Source organism: Microplitis mediator, chromosome 2 (assembly GCF_029852145.1).
Source record: "Microplitis mediator isolate UGA2020A chromosome 2, iyMicMedi2.1, whole genome shotgun sequence".
NCBI classification, from domain to species: domain Eukaryota; kingdom Metazoa; phylum Arthropoda; class Insecta; order Hymenoptera; family Braconidae; genus Microplitis; species Microplitis mediator.
The window spans coordinates 8,933,813-8,961,789 of record NC_079970.1 but is presented as its reverse complement, the minus strand read 5'-3'; the positions used below and the strand labels follow the sequence as shown (position 1 = coordinate 8,961,789).

The window sequence follows — 27,977 nt, the reverse complement described above, 5'->3', positions numbered from 1 at the left end:
TTGTTGGTAATTTCAAGGCTCTTTTAGAACCTATATAAAATCGATTTCAATATGACATTTTGTTGTATATAATGACAAACATGAATTACTCGACGCAAAACTCTGATAAAATATTTAATCAATTATATATATCACGCTATAAAAATTATATAATAAAGTAAAAGACCCATTATCCATTCATTTTTCATTGGAGTGAGATTAAATCACCAAATCAATATAAATTACTAAATGAAATGAAAAATAATTGTTTTTTTTTTAGTTTGAAATATTAGAGTAAAATTTTAATTTGAAGAATAATGTTGATAATTAATAATTATTAATTTTTTAAATAAAGTCGTTGAGTGTACCCCATATAGTCGCTCACTAAACGTAGTGATGTACCATGATTTGATCAACACATGGCCATACACTCGCTCAAAGACAGTAACAATCGAACTACATGGAGAAATTATTCTCATTTGCAATGCTATAGATCATAGGAAAGCCGGATTACTTTGATCTCCAGATTCTAATATATTTAGATTGACAAATAATTATTTATCAATGATATGATTTTTTTCTATAAAAATTATAAAAACGTATATTAATCAGTTAAAGTGAGCGACTAATGGTACTAATCGGGTTTAGGGTCTTTTACTTTAAATTTAATAATTTGTAGAAAAATAAAAAAAAATGATTTTTAAAGATTTTGAGACAGTTTACAATATAGTAGTTGTACAAAACTCTTGGAACGACTCCAAGGTGTCTCATAAAACTTTGCCCTCGCGTTAAGATCTTTTTTCCGAATCCCACTTTTTTTTCTTTTACCATTCACTGTTTAACTTGAGCCGGCAAAAGTCAATATTTAATTCTACTTGCAGTTTTTTTGAGAAAAAAAATCAAATAACTGACAAAACAAAGAAAAAAAATAAAAAAAATTATTCAGTTACTTACTTTTTCATTTTGGTAGGCTGTAACGGCGATAAATTCGGTTTCTTTAAAGACGTAAGTTCTAAACGTCGAACACGGTAACTTCAGGACATCATTCGCTCGTACAAGATGAAACCTCGGTTGATATTTATGCATTGAATTTAATATCGTCTAAAAATATGAAAAAGAGAAAAAACAAATTATGGGATAGACAGCATTAATTTTTTTTAAAAATAATTTTTTTCTTTATTGCTTAGTTCGTAATAGCAATTGAGGTATTACGACATATATATTATTTGGTTAGTATGATGGATTAAGGAAAGGATTTTATAATAATTGCTTTTATTCAAATTAAACTGCAGTAATTAAAATGTAAAAAAAAAAAATGTTTCGCTGAATGATAATTTTTGTTTTAAGAAGAAATAATTGCAAGAATATACGATTAATATAAAATAAAATATATATATTGAGCACCATGAGCTGATAAAAAAGTAAAAAAGACAAAAGCCATCGTCATAATCATGAGACTTGTTCAGAAGCACCTCGAACCCGACGGAGATAAAACTTGGATGAAAAGTAGGAGTACAAAGATAAAGAGGAGGAGAAAAAAGAGAGGATGTGAATGGTAATAAATAAAATATCCCAGCGCCATTTGCTGGTGAATCGTAGGCATAGGCGGCATTATACAAAGAGGAAATAATTAGTGTCGGGTAGATAAGGCTAATCTACGCGTTTGTCATTAGCCTATCAACACTATAGCTAAATGCCACCGCCACGATTTTTTTTCATTTACTTTTTTTTTTTTTTAATACTCTCTTTCTTGCTCTATCCAATACAGCTAACAAACTGTCATTCGAAAAAATATGCGAAAACATATCGAGTAATATGTATTTCTTAGTATCTTATGACATTAATTATTTTTTTTAATTTTTAAATGCATCTCTTTTGAGCCTCGTCTTATATATGGTACGATAAAGAAGAAAATACAGATCAGAGAAAAAAAAATTATATATATATGAAGAATTTAATAGTGAATTAACACAATGCAAATGCGAAAAATTTCAAAGCAAAATTAATCTAAAAACTTATTACCAGAAAAGTCTTTTAGTAGAATTAAAACTTTTAGCATATCCATTGTTAAATAAAATTTTTATTAGAAAGTACATTAAGAATATTGCAAAAATTTATATGTTTGGTCGATATTTTGACAATACTAATTTAAATTTAAAAAAATAATTTGGATGTATATAAACAAGCAAAGATTAAAGAAGGAAAAGGACAGACTACATCCACACAGAAGCCGACTTGGCTAATGACTCTGTCCGCAGTAATCTCAGGGTGTTATCTGTTCGGCTACCTGGCTAGAAGCCCACCTACTTGGAATCACGAGGGCGAGTCCCAACAAACAACTTCAATCGGTCTATAGTTTTACGAATTATGCGATATTTAAATATATATATTTTTTTTTATTCATTACACCTTTCTTGTCTTTTATAATTTTTGTTTTAAAAGTTGTTTAATATTCTAATAAATTATAAGAAATAAAATTATAGATAAAATTTTATCGTTGTCTATAAGGTTTAGTACCAAACTAGATATAATTAAAAAATTTTTTATATTCAACATATAATAGAGTCCATAAAAAAGTATTAAATTAAAGCAGTATATATTTTTTTATGGTATACATGATTAAGTATATTGTTGTAAGTGTTGATGTAAATAAATTTTTAATGGTTATGTATACACCGAATTTTGAAAAAAAATTTAAAAAGTTTTAACGAGATTTTATTAATTGTCGATTTATAATTAAGATAAAAAATTTAATAATCAAATAAGGGTACTATAAGTGGCGCCATCACATATAGTGGCGTAATTTAGAATCAAGAATGTGCGCAAAAAGGGTATATACGAGTATAGGGTGGTAGAAAGAAAAGGCAAGGCTGTGGAGTAGGTGGTGAAAGACGGTATTCGGTCGAAGCTATGGCGAAGCGTCCTAAGTATCGACCGCCCGAAAAAGGGGTGGATTTTCCGGCTATGTCGAAGGGAGAACAGAAGGCGTAGGCGACATGTTTCGCATTCGATATATAGTCAGTATGAGGGTGAAGTTAAAATAAAAAAGAAAGGATAAAAAACATCGATGCCATCTTTGCAGTCATTCAATCACTTTTTTATAATTTTTTTTTCAGCTGAGTAATTTCAAATAAAAAACGATGTAGGTAAAATTATGCAATTCTTTATGTACACAAATAAAAAAGATTTTTGACGCAATAAATTTTTACTCGTCCCAAAAAAAATTTCAATCACCCCAAGAAATTGTTTGCATTTTGAATTGAAAAAAAAAGGTCTTTTGGGGGGCGAAAAAAAAATTTCTTGCACCTCGAAATCTTTTTTATTCTGTGTATACTTTTAAGTTAAAAATTTATTTTTGTTTCTTATATTTTTAATGAGAAATAAATAATTGTTACAGCAATTTACCGTCTCAAAAAATTTATAATCTCGAAAAGACTCTTGTCTGAAAATTAGGTGTTTAAAAAAAATTGTTTGCACTTGAAGCACACAGTCATTTATTAAATAATAGTAAAAAAAGTTAAAAATAAATTTAAAAAAATATTCAAATGTATATTTATAAGTATGAATATGTTTCTTTAAATTTAGTGTTTAAGAACTATTTATTATTATATTTGTATATTATAAGAGATGATAGAAGTGTAATACAAAAGAAAAATGAAAGGAACTTATAAAAAAATAAAAATAAAAAAAACGTTAAACGGAAATCAGCCGCTTACATCGACTACCACAAAGGTTTTTATTCCCATACCATTTTTGCTTCTATGCATTAAGAGGATGAAGAAAAACTCTTTGAGGTGGTTTTACGTACTTTTTTTTTTAATATCAAGCAAAAATATATGCGATTCTTGAAAACTAAAATAATGAAAAATAAAGTGAAAGTATAAGTGAAGATATGTAAGCATTAAAAAAATACTAGTTATTAAATTAAATGAATTTAAAACTGAAACAGTATATGAAAAAGGTTCATTGCCTTAACAAGTATACACAAAACTAAAGAATCTACAATATAAGATTGAGGTATTTACGCAAAAACAGATGCATTAATTCGCTATAATAGTGACTGATGTTATAAAGAAAATGAAAATTTTCTATGTAACTCAAAACAGTACCAAATAACTAGTAAAATTATTTCAATGATATTCTTTAAATTATAAATATTTATGGCAAAATATAAAAATTAAAATCCTCAGAGTTCCTAAGAGTATATATGCTAATACGAACACTTGTTATGAATATTTATATTTATTTAATTTTGCCTAAGCAACTAAAATACGACAAATTTTAAATTAATACTTAGGATCGTGTACAGTTAAACCGAGAAAAATTAACGTTAATCATTCTCGTGCTATCTAGTAATCAGTTGCATGGAGTAACGAAATATTTTTATAGATAGCAGTTTAATAAAAGATTAAAAAATACAATGAAATATGGAAAAATAGAAAAGCAAAGATGGTATTCTAAAATATAATGCATTCCTTTCAAAAATTTGTTGAATAGAGCTTCAAAAATAACCAAATATAGAGTTCGTTGATTTAAAACAAAAATGTGAACAATTCATAGGTATGTTACCTTAATTAGAGAATCAATTAATGGAAAAGATTTTCATTGATTGTCAAAGAGGAAACGTTTCATTTGTGTAATAAATTTTTTCTGAATTTTCATTTATTCAGTGCAGCAAAGAATGTTTCATTTGGCTATTGGCCAAGAGTAAAATACATTACTAACAATAATTTCGACCAATTTGAAAAAATATCAGACAATAAAACATTAATGAATAAAATATTTAATCAATAAAATAGGAAATACTAATAATAATAATAATGAGCGAAAAATACGTGATTCATGAATAATTAATAAGAGTAACTGGAAACATTCAGAATGTTCTCTTTTACTCTCGAATTATCGCTTGTGCTGACAATGGACCCGTTGATTGAAGCCGATCGAATGGTTTTTTATCCTCGATTTTTATCTCTCTCATTTTCTTTCTTTTCTTTATCCTGCAACGTCGCGGAACTGGCATTGAAATGCTCAGATGACACCCGAAGGTTTCACTTCCGCTTCATCCATCTCGACCCCATAATTTTGCGGCCGCGGGTCAAACGTAAAAAAAAAAAAAGATAAAAAAATAAAGAAAAGTGCAGACGACTAAGCTAACTTTTTCAATGATGATGGTTAAACCACGTTAAATTTTCCCTCGCCTTGGTATTTCATTTCTTTTTTATTCTTACAGTTTAAGTTATATCCCCTCAAAAGATTGTCTCAAGCGAACAGTTTTTACTACATAATCATTTTGGGTCCTATTTAGTTGTTCAAATACCAATTTTCTCAAATTTCAACTTGACCTTTTTTTTTTTCTTTCATACGTTTTCTTTTTCTTTTAAAATTTTTGTCAACATACAATGAAAACGATATTTTTTTTTTTTTTTTTTTTTACTATAATTATAGTGATTTTTTTTTCCATTGTAAATAAAATAATAAAAATAAATAAATTTATCTAAAGAAATGAAATATGATAATCTTGAATTGCTTTTAAGATTTATCCAGACTTTTATCACAAAAAACAGTTTAAAAAATGCCATATTACTAGGATTATAAAATTTTTTTTTTCATGTACACATATATATGTACTTAAGTAGCAACTGCACCACACATACAAAGAAGACTACTTTATTCTAAAATAATATAGTATCTCTCTAAGAGAAACGGTAGATATCTCATAAGCCCAAATGATAACCCTTGACCACAAGCTGCTCTGTCACAATCTGTCTGGTGGTCACGCTTCGTCGACTTGAAAGACGCAATTACTTCAGCCATCAAGCATCAACGTTCAAGCACATTAATATGATGCTCATATTCGCCTTACGAAAACGATACACTGGCATTGAAAATTTCAGGCAACTATTTTTACTTCATCTAAATATGTATTTTTACTAGACGTGTTATTTGTCACTAACAAAATATCATTTCAGACTTTTGCTTACAAGCTTTCAGCGTTAACTTTTAAAACTTAATTTTGGGTTTTGGTTTCTTCAAATCATTACTAAGTAAGTTTTTTTTCTTTCCTTTAAATTCAAATATTTCAACAAGCTGAATATACAATTATAAATAAATAAAATTTTTGACCTCACTCTTGAGCTTTTATATTAAAATTACGACACAGTCAACCTGTGTAACTTTGGTCTAACCTGGGTAACTTGTGGATTTCTTCCAATAGTTTTTTTTGCCACTAAATTTGGCATTTTAGATTTTGAACTATATATTGAATGCGTAATCGTAAATAATTATTTAAGTCATATCCAAATATCATTTTTTGACGGATATTATTATCCTGACTAGTGAAAATTACTTAGTGTAGTCATTCATGGTTTATTCGATTGTAATTATGTAAATTCAGAGAATGATAAATAGTTAGTGTATAACTAAATAGTTGGCATGCAATATTAAACGTCTATCTAAGCATCTCAACTTAAACGAGATGTTTCAGTTACTGCAAATTGACGTTTTACTGAGTGTAGTAATTACCAGAACACTTATTATCAAACACTGTAATATTCATGCAATGAAAAAAAAGTAAACTCTAGAGAAGGCCCTTTCGAAAACCAAATAAGTCAAGTTTTCAATTAATTGATCAATTATAAATTAATAACATGGTTACTTTTTAATCATTGAGTCATTTTTAACAACTTGAAGTTATATTTTTTTAATAAAGTAAATTTGGCAGCTGTTTTAGACGCGAAGGCATATTTCAGTTCTCACATGTTTCAAATGTATATTTGCTAGCGACAAAGTTTCGCAAAATTTATTCTTTTCGTATAAATAAATGATTCATTTGTAGTATATATTAATAGTATTTTTATCAAATGCTATATAGATTCAGTTGTGTTAAATATGTTCATTTGTCGTAAAGTCGCAACTAAATTGGTTTATTTATTTAAAAGAAATATTTTTTTTTGTGCACTTATTGATATTTTTTACTCATGCAATTTTACTCAAGTTGTATTCATTATAATTTTCTTGTTTTCTAGACGAGCAAAAAATAGTTTGATTATCATATCTATTGGTAGTTAAATAAATTACACAATTATTAACTGTAGACGGAGACAGTAAGTGTTATTTGAAATAATTATCACCACGGTTAAATCAATTACTGTACATTAACCTAATTAGAATAATTAATAACACTATTTTTTTATATTCAGACAAAAACAATATAACTATCATCGTTTTTCTTGCTAAAATTTAACTTACATGAATGATATTTCGACAATAGCCACCATAAGAAACAAATTATTTTTATGAACTATTTGTAAATTAAAAAAAAAAAACTATAAAGTAATCCATATATGAATTCGCCGAAAATATCATGGAAATTTATGGAAAAAGTATATTCTTTATGAGAATCTGTGGAAAAATTTTCTATGTTAATAACTCCAGATAAGAATCCATATTTGAACTCATGAGACTCTATAAGGTCAATGGCGGTAACCGCGGAATTCAGCCGAATGCATCATATATGAATCCATGAAAATCCATATGGGTTCTTAGATGGATTCCTAGATAGTTTCATATCTGGAACGTTTAGAGTGGAACTAATAAAATATATTTAGGGTACTCTCTTAAATTTGAAACAGTGAAAATAGTGACTATTCACTGTTTACTAGTGAAAAGAATGTTACTAATTCAAATAGTGGTATACTTTTCACTGGCAATAAGTGACTATTCACTGCCAAATAATGATTGTCACGTGATTTTCAATAATGCGTTTTTAGAGAGTAGAGGTATCGTTTTTAGTCGCTGTAAGGCCAGCTTTGTGCATTTCAAAAATTTAAATCAAACAATTAATAAAAGATACAATGACAGAATCAATTTTTGAAATGTACAACAGGAATTAAACTAGAAATCCATATGGGTTCCTATAATTTATTCAGCTGGATTTTTTTAAAATGTCATTGATTTCCGTCAGAATTCCTATCGGAAATTAATAACAGAGGTAACTATATCCCTGAATTTTAATAGGATGCATAATTTTCTCCATAGATTTCCACAGAAGCCCATAGCAATTTAAGGATTTTTATGTATTCACCTAATTTATATGAATTTCCGTACGGATATTGTAGATATTATTTTATTCGTCCAAGTTCAGAATACAAAATTTTCATTCATCATCAAATTAACACTTAATAGGTGCGATTGCTATGAATTTTTTTGTCAGTGTACGTCAATATTAATGATCCCTTCATATTCAAAGAATGGTGTGTTCTCATATAAGTACAGAGAATCTCTATAATAACAATAAATATTTAAATAGTAGTTTAAATCATTAATACGTCTTTAAAGATAATTAATAAGAAGGCAAACGACGATAAGTAGTATTAGCACAGAAGACAGAAACTTAATGAAAGGTATAGAGGAGAAATGCTTCGTGTGCAAATAGGAGCGGCTGTCTATACTCGTCTACAGAGGCAGTAAGTAAGTTGGTTAAACAAGAATCCTAAAACATTCCAAAGATAAACAGTAGAAGGAAGCGCGAGGAGTCTTTTCCGGCACATCTTTCATCCCTGTATCTATAGAACTCACTTTTTACTATACACTACTTCTTTCTTTCTCTCTTGTTGTACACTTACATCCATTAGTAAAGTTTGCGTGGCGGCACCTCTGATGTCGTTGGATCACACACGACACTCATCCTGAACCAACTAAATAACCGCTAACTGATTTCCCTCCCTCATTTGTATGTGCATGGATATATGTATACATATTTTTTTCCGTATTTGAAACGACTCGACTACACATCTTTTTAATATTCATACCTCAAATTTATCCGCATCTCTTATTGGTATCTATCTCATGGGAAAATTTTTCCGATAATTATTAATTCAACTGGGACATGAAATATATAAATACATTTAACTAGATACGAGTAATTATGAGAAAAAAAATTTTTTTTAATTAATAATGAAGCTTTTTAGTTCATTGTTTGTACCACGATCATTAGTTACCAATTATCAATTAGTTATCAATAAAAAAAAAAAATTTGAATGTATGATTATGAATTATGATGGGTAATAACAATTGATCATGAACATATATATAGTCCAATAATTGGCAGACTCGTTTGAGGTTCAAACTGTTTGCTTCGAGCTGATATAAATGAAAAATGTATTTATAATAAGTCATTATAATTTAATATTGATAAGATATTTGTAAATATCATATTTGTATGAAATTTTTGCACACCAACTTGAGAAAAGTGAGTAATTTTGACATTTTACCGGAAACTAAATTCGTTTTTTTCATGCTTCCTATTTATTACTTGACACGTATTAAAAACTGAAAGGGTAGTTAATGCAAAGCAGATGGGTTCAACGAGTAGCGCCACACACTTTTGACAAGTATAATTCGTCGACGCCACCTCGTTTCCGATGATGTTTCCTGCACTGTCACTGACAATCAATTTTATTCGTATCAATAATAAAAAATAATATAATATGTTCGTTTTTTTTTTTCGGTATTTGTGATTCTCTAGGGCATTTTTGTTTTAAAAATTTGAAAACCAAAATATTAACAAGTTACCGATACGGACAATAGCAATGTGCCGTGTATGAAACTCTTAAGCAATCGATAGGGCCAGACTACTTAACCCAGAGCCGTGAGAAAGAGTAAAGTTGACTCGGCATATTAGCAACCTTGTCTGATTTCGAATTTATAAGAATATGACGTTATTCATATGATGTATATAACTGCCGTATTATTGGGTTTATTAACGTTCTTGTGATGTTATTCATAAAAATGATAACAATTTTTTAGGAAACTCACTTAAAATCCCATTAGTATGAGCAATACTAATGAATCCACATCGTGACAAAACTGATAGAACCCAATGAAATATTTAGTTTTTGAATATGTAATTACTCATTAATATAGTAAATTAGTTTAGTAAAAAAATAGCTCATGTCAACTATTTTTTAAAAGACAATCTCAAAATGACACATTTGCGTTATTGTATTCAGCTCTGTCACTGTTTTATTTTGGTATGAAAATATCTAAATATAAATTATAGACTTATTACAGTTTTTTTGGAACCATGAAAAAAATCAAATTTTCTAAAAATTATTATGAGATATTTTGCTACGATAAGAAGAATATTTTATTTCTTCAAAAATAAATTTAAAAAAAGTAAATCTCGATTGGTTACACACTTGAAAAATTTGTGTTAAATTTAACACAAATCACATGTTCCAAACGGCCTACTCGATTTTTTGTGTTAATTTAACACATACTTCTGCCAAACAATAATACAGGTTTAAAACTTTTTGAGATCAGATCACACATTTAACTTTAGTTAAATTTACACTCGATGGTGTTGAATAATTGACACAAAATATTTAACCATTGAATTTTTATACACAAGAACACAAAATTTGCAACTGTGTAGGCTGACAAAATTTGTCAACACGAAATTTATGTGGAGGAAATCGGATTTTTATTTTTAAGAAATATAGGCAAAAATATGCTAAGAAGCTTAAAATTCAACACGAAATTTAAAAATCGAAACATTATGTAAATAATGTTATACAATTCCAAGCATAGTTTAAGTAAAAGGAAAAAAAAAAAGCGAACACCCAGTGAGCCAATACAGAATGCTTACAAGTTGGCCAATAAAAAATCAAAAAGTAATGAATAAGTAACCGAAGAAAGATGGTGAAATGGTAGTGCCTTTCATGTTAGCGCATGCCGGGTTGGATTAAAAAGCCGGAAATCCAGGAAAGTGCCGGGAATTCCGTGTAGCTTGGTATTCCAGTGGCGCCAAGAAATCCAGGAACCCACGAGCCTTCGGGGTATATGGCGCTCGCATAATACCGCAGAAAAGAATAAGAAGACGTTGAGAAGTTAAATAAGAAAAATAAAATAAAAAATGACTCCCGGGAAAAATAAGTAAGTAGAAAGAAGGAGTTTAGAAAAGAAGGTGGCTGTGTGTTATACTTATATATATATATATATATATATACTTGCATGGATGCAGTGTAACGGCAAAATTGTAAGACAGAGAAAGAAAGAAAGTGGCATCATTATGTTTTGGTAATTAGCCGAATCCAACGGGTGTTTTCAATTTACTAAAAGGCGCCGCTTGTATGTTGCGGTAAGTCTTTATGTATGCTCTCTCACTTCTTATACGGTCTTGTCTTCATTTCTCAAGGGTTGCAAGACGTGAAAGTGAATATAACAGAAAGAAAATAAAATAAAAGATCCATGTCTACTGTGCGAAATAAAACGTATCTTTATCTCTCAGTTAAGAAATTAATGTATATAAGAATTACATAGAAAAGGGAAAATGTTTAACTACTTTTTTATTTTTTTTGTTTGTTAAGAATTAAATTATTAAGTTAAATGCTTTTTAGCACACATACATAAAAATTTTTTATGTTATCTCAAGTAACTCATTTTATACAATTTTAATGAAATATTTTCTAAAAAAAATATCTCGAGTTCAATTTATTTTTAATTTTACGCAAATTATTTTATAGTTTAAATTTTTATAGAAAAAACTAATCGCAGTTAGTAATTTTTAACTATCGATACTCGGAATATTGTCAGCCAAAATTAATAACCAATTATTGTAGTTAAACTTCCATAAAAAAAAGCCAATAAAATTATTTCGACCTACAGCATTGTCTAAGTATTGAAATCATGGAAGGATATAAATTTATGGAATTTAGTATTAACAGAAATAATTTAATTGTTATAAATAAAAAGTTAAACATATACAATAAAACAATCATACTATTAAAAAAATTAAGTCATTTTTAAAGAATGTAATGAAAAAAGTTTCAGTGTTTGTTAAATGTCGCTGCATGTCTGTATCTACTAAATTACGCAGTATCTACTTATTGGTTTATCTACTTATTTAGAAATTACGGTTTAAACGACTGTAACTTCTGTGCATAAGACTGACATGAAAATAAAAGTTTAGTAAAATAATTACTATATTGTCGAGTAAACTAGAAATGTTTAAAAAATTCAGCGATTTCTACTTATAGGCTGCCTAATTTCAAAATCCAACAACAGCCAAAATTTCAAGAAGTTTTTTCGGTATTTTTGCTTTTGTCTTTGGAAGTTAAATTGCATTTATTGATCATAATTTGATAATTTTTTTTGGTATCACAGCAATTTTAATTTCAGCTATACGTAGAAATCATTTAATTTTTTTAAGTATTTCTAGTTTGCTTAGCGACATAGTAATTTCTGTTGAATTTTTTTTGTATGTATGCGCAATTAATATAATTTCTATCTTATATAATGATTTAAATTATAAATATAAAAGTATAATAGAGACTAATTGAGTTAAAAATGTAGATTAAGAGATTTAACGAGGCAACATTGTCAAAAAATCAAATAATTGAAAGTAAGAGTTAGTTGAATATATAATTTATTGTATCTGGGTGTCGAGAATAGGCATCAATTGTCCACGGACATGGTTAATAGTGAGAGGGCGTTACTCATATGAGACAAAAGTCCGTGGCAAATGGGGCAATTTTGATTGACGATATCGTCACCCTGAGGTGGCTCTGATATAAATTATGATTGGTAGATTGATTGAGCGAGTAAATTAAAGTGGCACGAACGATTGTGGCAAGTGCGAGAGAGAATACACATATATTTAAATATATAGATATACAAATGAGATTGAAAGAGCTGAAAGAAGAAGCGGACGTGGCGAGTGGCTCGGCGTTAAGCAGGAAACTGTCCCGCCGTGGTAGCCCCATTATAGACTATAACATCCCTCTCTTCCTCAGTGTCTCAGTCTAGTCCAGAGCGAGGTACTACTTTATTTTATCATATCAATTCATTTAAAAACATGGCCGGTCACTCAGCAACTCGTCCAACGTGTTCAATCAACTGATGGCTTTTGGGTTCGATTTAATAACTAGCGACAGTTAATGTGAGAAAAGAAAATCACGGGATGTCTTGCCTGTATAACGATCGAGTTTTAAAGCCTTTAAGAGTCAAGTTTAAAACGAGTAAAGCAGAAAGGCGTGGCGAAACGATAAAATTGCGATTACTTGGTATATTCACAGGGTGGTCTGCTGCTGGAGCCCAACAGTCCTATGCACGCGACTGTTGTTCGACTCAGTGACCGTAAAAGTTACGTTGCGTTCGTGGAAAAAAAAAGGTAAAAGATGCAAGTCAAAAAAAGTTTAAAATAAAAATAATAAAATCAACAAATTGAACAACAGAAAATAATAAAAAACAAAAAAAATAAGTAACTTGTTTAACTCTCTTCTTATTTCTTCATCTTCGAACGAGCCTCCTCTCTACTTCACTCGGTAACACATTGCCTTTGGCCACAGTTATTCCTTTTCTTATTCTTAGTTTCTTTTCTCTCACAGAGAGAAAAAGAGAGAGAAAAAACAAAAGAAAAAAAAAGAATTACTTGGTAGGCAGATATAATATAGCCAGCTGTAGACAGCGGTAATCATATGTTTGTTTAACCTCCCAAACCCTTCATTCGAGGTTTCTCCCCCTGTTCGGACGCCCGCCGGCCATGGGCCACCCCGAGATGAGGCCTATAACAACCATACTATTTTTTATACTTTTCTCCGCGCTACCTCTCACTCTTTTTACTCATACCTTTTAAGCCCATTAAGTGATGAATGAGCCGCAGCTCGAGTTTGCTTTAATAGACACCAGATTTTACGTATACTTACTATAGACTTACATTGAGAGCTTACTTGCTAGTTTAAATATATATAACTTAAGAAATTATTTAAAGACCTCTGAATGAGGAGATTTATAGTCTTTTTAGTATTTAGAATATATTATATAAAGAGGTGAGAGCTAAAGATCGAGGGCGGAGTACTCTGGCGCCATGTCATGGGGGGTCTAGGGAGTGTTGAAGATGGGACAGAGAGGGCCGTATAGCAAAACAAGTTGTTCGAAAGAAAAAAAAAATAAAAATAACCGAAATAAAAATATGTAGAGGTGCTTCTCGGCTGCACACACGTTTCCTTGCTTATTAACATCGGGATCCACATCCTACTTGCTTTCTATATTGGTTAAGGTGTGCCTCGATGGGCCACAAGTAGATTTGTAATTTAGATGAGGTCCTATATATACATATATATGTATAGTATAGACACATTTGCCCCATATCCCCTCACATTATTTTGCTCAAAAGTCACGGTTATTCTTAGCCTTTGTTTCAAGTATAAAAAAAAAACCTACAATTCTATAGATATATTGTGTTCCTGATGGGCCCTTGACTAAACTCAGGTAACGAGATGAGAAGCTAAACTAACCTCGTCAGTGTCCTTCGACATTCTTCCTGGTGAATTGATTCGTCCTGCCAGCGGTCTAAATTTTATCTTTTTTCTAGATCTAACAGGCGAATCGAATCAATGGGCGTTTCTTTGCTCTCCACAAGTTTTTAGATTGAAAGCCCAAAAAGACAAGCAGGTGAATCAACACACGCGACGATGATCTTTCGAAACACCCGCCTCGAAGGATCAATTCACTTACATTAAATGTATTTATGTTTGTAAGCATCTATAGTTATTATACATATATATGTGTGTGTTTACTTTCAAGCACCTGGAAGTGCTTCTGCGATTCGTTTATATCCCCGAAACGTGACTATAAGTCGATTTAATCGGTAGCTGTTTGCCTGAGAGAGCATAAATAAGATCTATCTAAGACCGGTACACGAGAATCCTTTACCACGTGGATAAAAGCCCACGGGTATACGCGAGGATAAGCTCTTTCATGGTTGCCGCACACACTCGATGTAGATAGAGGTATATTTTGTTGGTGACATTAACCACTTTAAGAAGGAATCTACGAATGATCAATTGATGAATTTCATTCTGAATTATTTTAAAAAGTGAGATTTAAATATCATATTATCATACAAAAATATCTATCATAATTATGCAGTACAAATAAGTATACGGACTAATAATTAATAATTTTATGTAAATTATAACACTATAATTAGTCTGAGGATATGTTGCGAGTAATTAATAGATATGAAAATGTATGATAAAAAATTAGGAATATGAAAATAAAATTTTTTACGCAATCGTGAAAAATAATATCGTGCTTTCCCACGGAATTAAAAAGTATTACCAATAAGCCACCCACAGTGAGTCAGATCTGTTGGGCAGTTAGTTGGCCAGTTAGTATAAAAGACTATCTTGTATGGTTCAAGAAGATCTTTTCTGTTTAGTTCAGGTAGACGCTCACATAACCTATCTTACCAAATACACGCGTCTCACGATCGGTTTTAACGACTTGTTATGGAAATATGTCGAAGCATAATAACTCGGGTAATAAGAGTAACCCGTGCTTGGAGCAGTTATGCCTTAAGAAAAAGGAAGCAATCCAAGTGTCTAAGTATAAAAAGAAAAATCAAGTGGAAAAGATAATATTCCCTTTACTTGGTTAAACTCAATGCAGTGTAAAATTCAAACACGAGTAATACACTTTAATAATAGCTGTACAAACTAGGAATTTGAATAATTATTTTACATTTTATATACATATATATATATATATGTTAAAATATTTTCTATAAGAAAGAAGAAAGTTTGAGTTTTTTTCTATTAGTAATTTAAATTTAACTGGACGGTTCATTTTTTATTACCGGGTAAATATTAGGATTCAACTCTTTACTACACTAATTTTTTTAATAGTGAAATTTATCTTACGATCTAGAAAATATTAACTTTGTAAATTTAAATGGCTGACGACCAATCAAATAGGTTTATTTTGTTGATAGTTTTTATCAAATTCTAGAGCTGACTAAATTTTGAAATCGTTTGAATTATAGCTAAAAATATTTGCAAAAAACCGTTTTATACCATTTGTTTCTCCCGCAATCGATGCGCTTCAAGTTTTAGACCTGATTAGCTTTTGAAATCAATCGATCGAGTTGTTATTTAGAAATTTTTATAAAACTAAAAAGAAAATTTTTTTTTGTTTTTCTCGTATAGCTCAGAATCTATTTGATCAATTGATATAAATTTCACAGGTAAGTTGATGGCTGACAAACTCTTTTGATTGCGCCCAAAACCAGTCAAATCGGTTGATTGATTAAAAAGTTATAAAATGTTTAAACACCCAAACACTCACTCGGACATCATTCTGAAAACAGTGCGAGTCCTTCTTAGGACCTCTAAACGTCAACATCTAACGAGAACTCGATTTTCGAAAATTGGGGTGTAAACAATAACTTCCCAATTTTTTGAAATTCTTCGATTTTCTTAGCGGGAAGTTAAAAACAAATATTTTTTCCTATTTTCGCATGGGTATTTTTTAAATGTTGACATAGAAAATTTCACTATGTCAATAAAAGAATTATACCTTCATACATGAAATGAAATATCTATTTACACAGAAAAAAAATTTATCTTGAATTAAGAAAGATATTAGAAGACAAACGCCTCCGGAAACCAAGTCAAGATTTTCTAGAATCAAGAGAACTTGTCTGGATTAAAGAAAATTCCTCTTGATTACAGGAGATTTCTACTTTATCCGAGAAAATTAAGGTTTTCAAAAAAAATTTCTTGAATCAAGAAATTTACTCTCAATCGAGAATTTTTTTTTTTCCGTGTACTCTATGTTGACATAGTGAAAATTCCTGTTTTTTTCTTCATGTATGGTTTTATAGCAAAGTTGGACTATTTTGGCCACCTAAAATCTAAAGTGACCATATAAAAATAAATGTTTTATGTAATTAATCAAGACATTGAGTTGGATTTTAATTAAAAACATTTTTAAAATAAAGTACTAATTTTGTTTTTAAGAAAACCTTAATTATTTTTTGATAATTATAAGATCATTAAAGTCTTGCGAGGAAATTTCTCTTATTTTAAAAATAATTTCAATTATTAAGATATTTGTCACTTGTAAATTTATAGAGTAATGTAAAAGTATAGTATATAAATAAGTTAATTTCTAACTAAATCAGGTTTTATATGAAATAATATATAAATAATTTTAATAACGTACAAGTATGTAAGGCGAATAAAAATATCAATTGAACGAAATAATGATTGCATCGACATAAAAGACGAATGGTTAAATTTTTTATCTCTGAATGCTCGAAAGCTATACATATAACATGACTGTCGTCGACATCTCGTCCAAGTTATAAAATGTGGAACGCGTTATACACGTGACAGCGAAATATAACATTGGATTGAGTACGTACGTGAACGCACGCGCTCGTTACGCGAATCTGTAAATCTTATAGTAGTTGCTGCAAAGCTGATTGATCCAATTGTACATCCATACTTTTCTATGTGTGTTTATATATGTATTTATATATGTATAAAGGTATCCACACAAATACTTATCAAGAGAGATAGAAGAAGGTGAGATTGAGACATCTCTCACGCCTTTGGTAGTGCGCGTGAAGGTATGTCGAACATCAGCTTTACTCTTATTCTTTTCCTTCTCCCAAGTCTCTGGCGTCAGCGTTCTCGGGAGCGATTTCGGAATTCGTTGAATTCAAACGATCGTCTACTTCTTATTTATCTTGACCATTATTTTCATTATTATATATTTTCAAGGTAACCATTATGTTTTTAATTCATTTCCAGTAACTAAATATTTATTAATACTTTTATCAAGCCTTTCAGTGTTTACGTAATAAATTTCTAAAATAATATTTATAACCTATTAACAGGACATTGGTTTATTTTGAGATTTTAAAAAGATACAGCTAAAGATTCTTTAGATTTTTAACGATGAAAGAAAAAAATTTGTCAATTCTTTTTCTACAAGAATGAATTTTTTTTTTTTTTAAACACGGAAAAAAATTAATCGTGAATGCAACATGATGCAGTCATGTTGCATTCACATGATGAAATCATGTTGCATTCACATGATTTGTCATGTTGCATTCACATGATAGTCATGTTGCGGTAACATGAGAAAATCATGTTGAATTCACATGATTTGTCATGTTTCGGCTACATGATAATCATGTTGCGGTAACATGAGAAAATCATGTGGCATTCACATGATTTGTCATGTTGCATTCACATGATAATCATGTTGCGGTAACATGAGAAAAATCATGTTGCATTCACATGATTTGTCATGTTGCATTCACATGATAATCATGTTGCGGTAACATGAGATAATCATGTGAATGCAACATGACAAATCATGTTACCGCAACATGATTATCATGTGAATGCAACATGACAAATCATGTGAATGCAACATGATTTTTCTCATGTTACCGCAACATGATTATCATGTGAATGCAACATGACAAATCATGTGAATGCCACATGATTTTCTCATGTTACCGCAACATGATTATCATGTGAATGCAACATGACAAATCATGTGAATGCCACATGATTTTCTCATGTTACCGCAACATGACTATCATGTGAATGCAACATGACAAATCATGTGAATGCAACATGACTGCATCATGTTGCATTCACGATTAATTTTTTTCCGTGAACCATTTACTTTTTACTTTTGAAGTGTATAATTTTTGTCGAGAAACGTTGTAGTCACTTTTAAGAATCTTAAAACTGTGTCAATTGTCTGTACAAAACCATACTACTAGAATGTAGTCATTTTTTTCACCGTGAAAAGATAACTCATTTTTTTTCGTACTGATACAGAATACAACGGCAATGGAAAATAAAATAAAAGTTGAAAATCCAAACGTGCACAACTCACTTGCTCATTCAAAAAATATTAATAATAATAGGAATTGCTTCGCACGTACGAGAAAGATGTATGTACTCGTTTTCGTTGAAAATGCGTCTTAACCTAAGACGTGTCGCCAATGCAAGCGTACCGTAATGCCTCGTTTTAATCCTACACGGAGAAATTATTCTTGTTTGAAATACTATGGTGTCATAGTAATGCCGGACCATATCGGCCACCTGACGGAAATTGAAATAAATACATGCAAAAATTACTATGACCGTAGTAAAAATGACAACGATTAAATCACAAATTATTGTTACCATTGTAAACTTTACTATGGTCATAGTAGTTTTTGCATGTGTTTATTTAAATTTCCGTTAGATAGCTAACATGGTTTGGCATTACTACGACACCATGACATTTCAAACAAGAATAATTGCTCCGTGTATGTATCGAAAATAGCTGTTTTCTATTTTTCAATCATTATTATTGAAAAGTTTGTTCGTTTTATTCATTAATAAATTATCTTTCAAATGATAAGAATTTCGTTCTAGTTTAGCATATTTAAACGAGCGTAAATATGTTTTTTACGTGATTGAATCAACTGGGACCGAGTATTGCTTTGCAATTGAGGTGTGCAAAAAAATATTTATCGACAGTAGATGAATTGAAATAAAGGTAAATTGAAGTAAAGATAAATGTAACACCCCAAATGAATTTATTATATAGAAAGATCAAGATATTCTCAGGGGCAGCCAGTGAGCATCAATTCTCCCTAATCCTCATAAGCCGGTAAAAACGTTTTAAACCAAACTATAATGTAGGATTATATCAGAAATATCACCCATATATACTAAGTTAGACGGGAATAGAAGCTTTAGAGTTTTATCAGAACTAACGATCAACGCACGAGCCATATGTTAGGTATATACTCATATTGTTACATATATACACATATATACGTATATGGATGGATATAAAATCCACATACTGCACATACTCTTGACGTAACTCCAACTCGGGTCTCAAGTCCAATGGAGTGAAGTCTCGATTCTCAAGTGGTGAAGTGAGGCAGCTTTGGGAGCAGGTTTTCAGTGTGATCGTCTTCAGTATTGCTTGTTCTTGCAGCAGACACTCTTGCCGTGCAGTGAACAACCTGAAATTACATCGATCCGCGAGGCGATGAAACTTGGATTATTTTCATCACGCAAGAAGGCACGAGGACTGACGAGCAATTGAACACGACGGCTCAAACTATATACATATATATGTATGCACATATATTTGTGTATTTACACATATGTGGGAGTGTATTTTCGTATGTTTGTACGAGTATTACAGCCACTTATTCACACGGCAATGCTCTCGAGAGGTGCGAAGACTAAATTATAGGTTAAAACCTCATGCATAAGAATGGGAGGACATGAGACCGATATACCAGGGGATATCGTCGAGAAGATTCGAATTATGGGTTAAGCTGTATAGAAAGAGCTGAGAATATTTTTGAGAGTAAGATATATGTATATACATATATATACATATATATTTCTAGACATAAAAGGACGACGTAGAAAAGAAGCCTCAGGTCACGGAGGATGGGCCCACGTCAAAATATGAAATCGAGCTACGATTTCCTGTTTAAATTGATGACTTCTGGCGCCAGTAAGACCCTTGTCCATTCGTCATACCTCACTGTGACCCTTTTCCTTTTACATTTTAGGTAAAATTTTTCCGGATAATTTTTTACTTGAACAACAATCAAATGCCTACTATGCAATTAACTTGTCACAAAAGTACAATAACAATTCATCTTCGTACTAAAGATAACATTACTAATGCACAAAATTCCTAAATGACCTCAATTTAACGCTAGTTACTTATTCTTTTTACAATACAATGATATTGTATTCTATTTAAATTATGATTTTAATTTTTTTTAAATTAATACTTGTGACCGTATTAAATTATTACAAAACACTTAACAATTTTAAAGAGCAAAGATATTTTCAATGAAACAAATAACTTTTTCAACTCTGCGGGGCAAGAAAATGACTTAAATTTGACTTTTTTGACTTAAAAGGATACTGAGTAGGTTAAGTTAGCCAAAAACAAGTCAAAAATGAATGAAGAACACATTTGATTTTGACATGCTTTTGGCTAACTTGAACTACTTAGTATCCATTTAAATCAAAAAAGTCAAATTTGACTTTCTTTCGGTTTAGTTAACACAAATTCAAGTCAAAAATGTCTAATTCGTTCTTTTTTTTTTGACCCTGCAGATCATGTTCATGTATTTGTGAATAATGACTAAATTCTATCAAATTTTCTACCCAGTAAAGTCGATTCACGCTCGAATATTAGTATATATATTAAACAACTATCAATTACCTCAAATTTGTCACAAACGGAATACAGCAAAGCTTCTTATGATCAAAAAAAAAAAAAAAACGTTAATAGAAATAATATGAAACATAGTATAAAAAATCTATCCTATGGAAAACTTTGATCTTTTTGCAGGCATTAGTCTTTTCATGAACTCGTTAACTTATTTGTTGAATTTTTTTCAAAATTTTGTACTGTTCCCGCACGGAAAAAGTATATATACGGATATATAATTTTTCCGTGCGGGTTCTTAGTCTGCTCTGTAAAAAAATGATTTCATTTCTAAAGAACAATACAAGACTTAATTTGAAACTGTGAAAAATTCTTAATCTTATCCGAAAAGAGAAGATTCGTTTGAAATTTTTACTTATGATATCTATATTTATTAATGATATTTATAGAAACTATTGTTTTTATTAGTATTCAAGCAGGAATAGTCTGTTTTTATCTTGGCAGCTAAAAATTACAGATAATGAAGTCTGAACTATAATTTAAATATGAACTTCTTTGGACAAAACTCGAGTAAATTTTATAAGCAGACTATAACGGATGTAAAATTTTATTTATAATTATAAATAGTTTAAACTGTAACATTAGCTTAAAACAAATATAATTTTTTGACCCGGGGTTATCAAACAATTTTCGATATAAAATGTGCATATATATAAATATACATGTAATATTTTATAGTTGAAGGTTTATCACTCTCTTAGCTTTAAAAAATTATTACACCGTGTAGACGTTTCAATGTCTTATGTGAAACATATCGCGACACATATAGGAAGACTAAGTTCCCTTCACCTCTTACGCTCTTCGCAGTAGTTAAATTACGAGTTACATGTCACGCGAGGAAAACTAAGAACCGGCTTTATATAAAGTATACTTCAAGACATACATCGAATATATACGTTGCAATCTATCGTTACAAAGAACGACAGTGTGGCTCCTCGATATTATTAATTATTTTATATATATTTATATATACTTTTATAATATTTGGATGTGTTAAAAATTTCTACTGAAATTGAAATATTTTTATGTGAAATCGATTTATGCTAATGCAATTACAGATAAAAATTAAACATATGCTCTTACAAATTAATCTTAATTAATAAAAATAAAAGCTGACTTGTATTTTTTTTCTCAATTTTATTTCAAAGATTTTAATTAATTAAATTATTAACTTACACAGCTTATACTTTTGATAGGATTATATAATTATGAGTTAATCGAAATTCTAATAACCTTTTGGAGAAAGAATAGAGATTTTGATTGAATGGGAAATGAAATTTTTTTTTACTAGAAAAAAAAAACCAAATTTACCATAGAAAATTTAATTAAAATTTCAACCATTTTCACTTAAAAGTTCTCAAATAAAAGTGTATTATATTGAGGATAAAAACTGGTAGTTAATATTTTTTAGCTACTGATCGTAAACGGAAATAAAGATAAAATTACGTGTCGTCTATAGTCCCTGAATTACGGAGTACATTTTTCACGATACGAGTTTCGTGTCGGTAAGTGCAGTTTTATCGGTTGTCATTCGACGCGCTTGGACTCATTGCATAACTTTTAAATGAATACGAATAACATATAACAACTGTGAACATGCACATTGTGTTGAGTAGAGTAGAGGGGACAGGAGTAAGAAAAAATATCTAGGGGAATAATAAATTTATATAAAAAATATTTATATAATCTATAGGTAATGATTGCATATGAATTTTTAATTTCAAGATTTATGATATTTTTGTAGTTATTCAATGGAATTTGAGAATTTTTAAATGAGAAGTAAAGTTTCCTTTTAAAAAAATGTAAAACAAAAAATTATTGTAATAATGGCATGATTTTGTTTAACTGTAGTATAGAATTTTATGCACAGAAGGTCAAAAAAATCATTTATATCAATTTAATTTTCTATTCAAGTTCTGAGTTCGAGCATAAATAAAATAAATATATATAATATTGATATTATTTTATAATAAATTTATACTATAATGAAAAATTTTCAATGATTTTTTTTTCTTAGTCCTCAACAGTCACATGGAGTCCAGAAAATTCCATCCGGCAATTTTTCACTCTAAACACTTTAAAACCAAGTATGTAGTCAAAATTAACACACTTGCCAACTGATATGGAAACGTCATAGCAATCTATAGATTTTAACACACCGTGAAATGTGTTTCAAGTGACTACAAAAGACTATAGTTTTGCTTACGGCCTTCAAGGTAGAACACATTTAATGTGTGTTAAAATAATGCATTTGAAACACGCTTAGTTTCAGAGTGAATTTCTCTACCCCGATCCTTTGAATTTTAAACTCAAAATATCTTAATAACTATAAAGTTTATCAAAAAGGCACAAGTCATATTTTTTATAGAGAACCCAAAGCGCCACGAAAAAGGTCCCTTACAATTTTCAAGATAACTCAATATTTACAGAGATATTAGTAAAAAACTAATCACACTTTTGTTTTGATAACTTTTTAAAATTTCCAATGGAAAATCTTTCACTTGATTTGCTAAAATAAATATATTTTTTGGATAAGTGAATTTTTGTATAAATTCAATATCAAAGTAAATTTATTCTTGAATAATTTGACCCAAGATTTTAATGAGAATATTCAAAACTAACACAGTTATTGTAAAAAGTCAATTTTTTCGTGTTTTTATCATTGCAATTTTTTTTTCATGTCAAAAACAAAATATACGGTAGTAATGGATACTAGTTTGTATAAAAATGTTTAAAAAATATTTATTAGTTTAATTTCTACAGCTGATCAAAGTCACCATCAGGGACCTATATAGAACCCTTGTGACCGTTATGATTGGAGCCGGAAATGTAACTGTTGAGGGTTATATTTATGTTACATACTTATATTTAATGGAAATAATTTTTCTGATTGAATTAAAAAATTTGCTCAAATTTCATAAAATTTATCAGCTTAGTTATATTTAGATTTATTTATAGACAACTCCTCCAACAATTTTAAGCAAGTCATCAAAAGATATACGTTAATAGTGTTTGCTTAAATTTGAAAAGCGACATCATGCTTAAGTTTTTTAAATAAGCACAGAAAAAAAAGGATTTCTAGGCACAAGAAATATTTTGCATTATAAATTAAAAACAAAAATTTTCATATAACTAGAAAAAATTTTTCCTCGCCCTAAGAAAATTTTTATTTTCATTTCATGACGGGAAAATTTCTTGCAAAGGAAGTAAAAAATTTATGCACCAAAAAATGGTTTTTTTCTGTGCATAAATCACGTGAAAAAATATCTTAATTTTCTAATAATTTATAATTATCCCGTCTATAGATCGTTTAAGAACTTTGAAATTCGTATAAACAAATTAAAAACTAAAATTTATTTTCGCGATAACAAAAAAACGTAGTAAAGGTTTGGATAAAAATTTAATAAATTAAAGTCTCCATCTTACCCCGTTGGGTGTCTTATTAAAATCCTGAGTATACTATAATACAGGTATAAAAGAAAAAAGGAAAAAGACAGAAATATATATAGAAAGAAGCCGGCGTCTAAAAGACATGTAGCGGTTTTCGAGATGTCGCGCCGGCTTAGCCTGAACAAACAGCAAGTAAAAGCCGCGGTCTTGTCGGCCTCACGCTTCGCTTGTCATCGAGTGGCCGCCACCATTGCCTGAATCTTTTTCTCTCATTGTCTTTCTCACGTCTTTACTCTACAACACTACACACTCTTGGTTTCTTATCCATACATGTATTTTTATATTTTTTTTTAACACTTTATTTTAGTTTTTCTTTATTTATCAACCGACTTAAGTGACAATCATGACGCATATGTATATACGTTCAGCTCTTTTTAATGCTATATACAACAAAATTTTTTTTATCAAAGATAAATTATATATTTATACCTTTCATATCTACTTGTCATACAGCATATGAAGAATTTATATTATTTTTTTATGAATAATTATTTTTGTAATTTAAAATATGCAATCAGAATAATTTCATAACTTGAAGAAAAAAAAAAATGTGTATAAAGTAAATATACTTTTATTGTACAGTGATCGCAACGAGCATAGGATTTAATTATGCAGTTCACAGTAAAACTAAAATCCCGGAAGGTGTGATTGGACTCGACGAAATGTGTTTATTCGCGTTAACGCCATTTCGAGCGACGTGCCACCGAGCGATGCCAAATCACAATCAACGAAAACTCTCCTAGCACTAGAATAACTCATTTGGTTAATAGTACGTGCCGACGACCACATTGCTGCTGTTTGATATACCACGAAACTACGTTAAATGAAATAGTGATGACTATATATACATATATGTATAAACGTATATATTTGATATATAGATTGTATACTCTACAGCCTGTAGAATTGAAATGGCCATATATATGAACTATATAGTTCTAATATGTTGTTGCGGTATATATCAGTGGTATAAATTGAGAATATATGAGGAAAATGATTTAAAAATGAGGATTTTAGAGATTAAATATTAACTAATTAATAATATTTACCACCAGCAATTCTTTTTTTACTGAATACTTTAGTACACTATAAACTAGAATTTTAAACTTGAAACTTATGTCTAATATCTAACCGATTATAGACAAATCTGGTGTAATATGACCTGATCAAACTAAATCTAGGTAAATATAATTTGAATTATCTATTCATTCATTACAATTATCAAAAATTGGAAAATCTAAACATGCAAAATTAACCTGATCATTCAAAAAATAAAAGAAAAAGGAAAAAATTCCGTATGTTCGTTAATAGTAAAAAAAAAAGTAAATAAAATAAAATAGAAAAAAAATTGGAGTGTAAAATAGTGATCAATAGATGGCGCCCTCATAAGCAAGAAATAATAGAAAAAAAAATGGAAGCTAAATTTTTTTCATGAATTTTGTCAGTTTCAAGTTTATATAAATGGGAAACAAAAATAATTTGGATAATGATTTTCAAACGGATTCTTCTATTTAAAAATTCAGGTGTAAAATAGCAACTAGATCAATCGTTTGTACACTATCGAAGATAATGTTTACCAACCTCCATGCATATTGAAGGACGCCACAGGTTTTTTACACAACTTTTTTTTTTTTTTTCAAACATTATCATTAAGAAAAGTGATTTAAAATTGTGTTCATTTTATTCATTAATAAATTATGTTTTCAATGATACGAATTTTAGTCTAATCGAGCATATTTGAATAAATGTAAATAAGTTTTTTACGTGAGTGAATCAGCTGGAACCGGATATGCGTTAAAAGAACAAATCTCATTGCTTCGCAATTGAGTTGTGCAATAAATATATAAAAAAAAACGAAATTTTATTCTATACTACAAGAAAAAATAACGTTTTTCTCCCTACGGAAAAATTATGACGTTGAAAATTTTGAATCGAATGTACAATAAAGTATTACTTTTGATATATAATAACTTAAAGATTTAATAAAAACATTATTAATAAATAGAACAGAGTTGAGTTTAGTTCAAGATATGCTATTTTTATTTATTTTTTGTTTTTTTTTTCGAATATTGTAAATAAATTTGAATTTCTATCTCTTAAGAAAATTATTCTTTGAATTATATATGTACACAGATAATTTTTTGATAAAATTTACTCTGACAAGGATAAAAATTTAAAATAAATCTGGGCCGAGAACAGAAGAAATAAGGACAGAATATCTTTTGTTTTAATTTTTACTTTTGTTTATTTCAAATAACTGGAAATTGAGTATTTTTTACCTCAGAACTGAACAATATCTAGAAACAGAGAAGAGAATTTATTCATAATACTGACCCCATGTTACTCACAATTAACAAGTAAAAATTATGAAATACATAATTCTCTCCATGTAGTTAATTATACAATAATTTTGATAAACTGCCCAAGAAATTTTGCCTTTACAAAAACGTTTTTTGGTTTTTCAGTGTAATACCCAACGGTGAAATCAATTTTTTTTATATTTTGGTAAAATTTACTTTCATCTTTTTAAGCACAAATTTGAAATTTAAATATTTTTTTGTTCTTTTTTAAAAATTTTCAGAAGTAAAAAATTGTAATAGTGATAAATAGTAAGTATACTCATGAGAATAAGATAAAAACTAGTTTATGTGCGATTAAATTTAATTAAAAATTTTAAATGGATCGATATTTTATTTATTACATAACTCTGGTATATATAAATATGTAATGCAGTTATCTAATACATATCTTTAGTCAATTTGTTGTACTTTTTAACTGATAATAAAACGGGAAATGCCAGTTCATAAATTATTTTTCACACTTATGTTATTCAATGTAAATTTTAATCGGCTATATATTATCATGTAAGTGAATTACAAATGTCCAAATAAATTATAATAAATAGAAATAATGCTTTTGATTAGTACTCTCTAAAAATAAATTAGTGGAACTTATTATTTTCCAGTAAATACTCACTTATTGCTAGAGGAAAGTATACAACTGTTTCAAGTATTGGTATACTTTTCATTAGAAAATAGTAAATATAGTAGTCACCATTTTCACTAGTTTAGATTTAGGAGAGTATATCAAAAATTAACTTTAAATAGTTAAATACAATCGAAAAAAAAATATTTTTCATTTCAAAACAACTCGAAGTCTATTGCATGGACTGATTGAATTCAGAATCTAATCAAATTCGATTATGAAAAAAATAATCGAGCAATTATTCAAAAAAAAAAAAGAAAATGATCAGTATATCTCGATCTAAATCTAAATTTCAGCAACCAAGAAAATTATCTTGAATAAAATCTTCGAATTTGTGCACTAAGAATATATGAAATTGAAAATTTCCAATAGCAAAATTTCTAGTAAGAAAAAAATACCCTGTTTCTAAAAGACTATAGTGCGTGTATAATTGATAAACCGTTTTAGTTTTCACAAAAAATTATCCTAAAAGTGATCGCATTTATTTTCGA

General features: G+C 29.2%; 1 protein-coding gene across 6 annotated transcripts in view; it reads right to left on the bottom strand.

The window, feature by feature from the left end:
- The window catches only part of LOC130678689 (optomotor-blind protein-like), an 81,248-nt gene that overhangs the window by 10,875 nt on the left and 42,396 nt on the right, over positions 1-27,977 (bottom strand). For all 6 annotated transcript variants that reach the window (XM_057486083.1, XM_057486079.1, XM_057486082.1 and 3 more), the window contains one exon: positions 934-1,080. In XM_057486083.1, the coding sequence (XP_057342066.1) occupies positions 934-1,080 (147 nt within the window). The remainder of the gene's footprint in view (positions 1-933; positions 1,081-27,977) is intronic.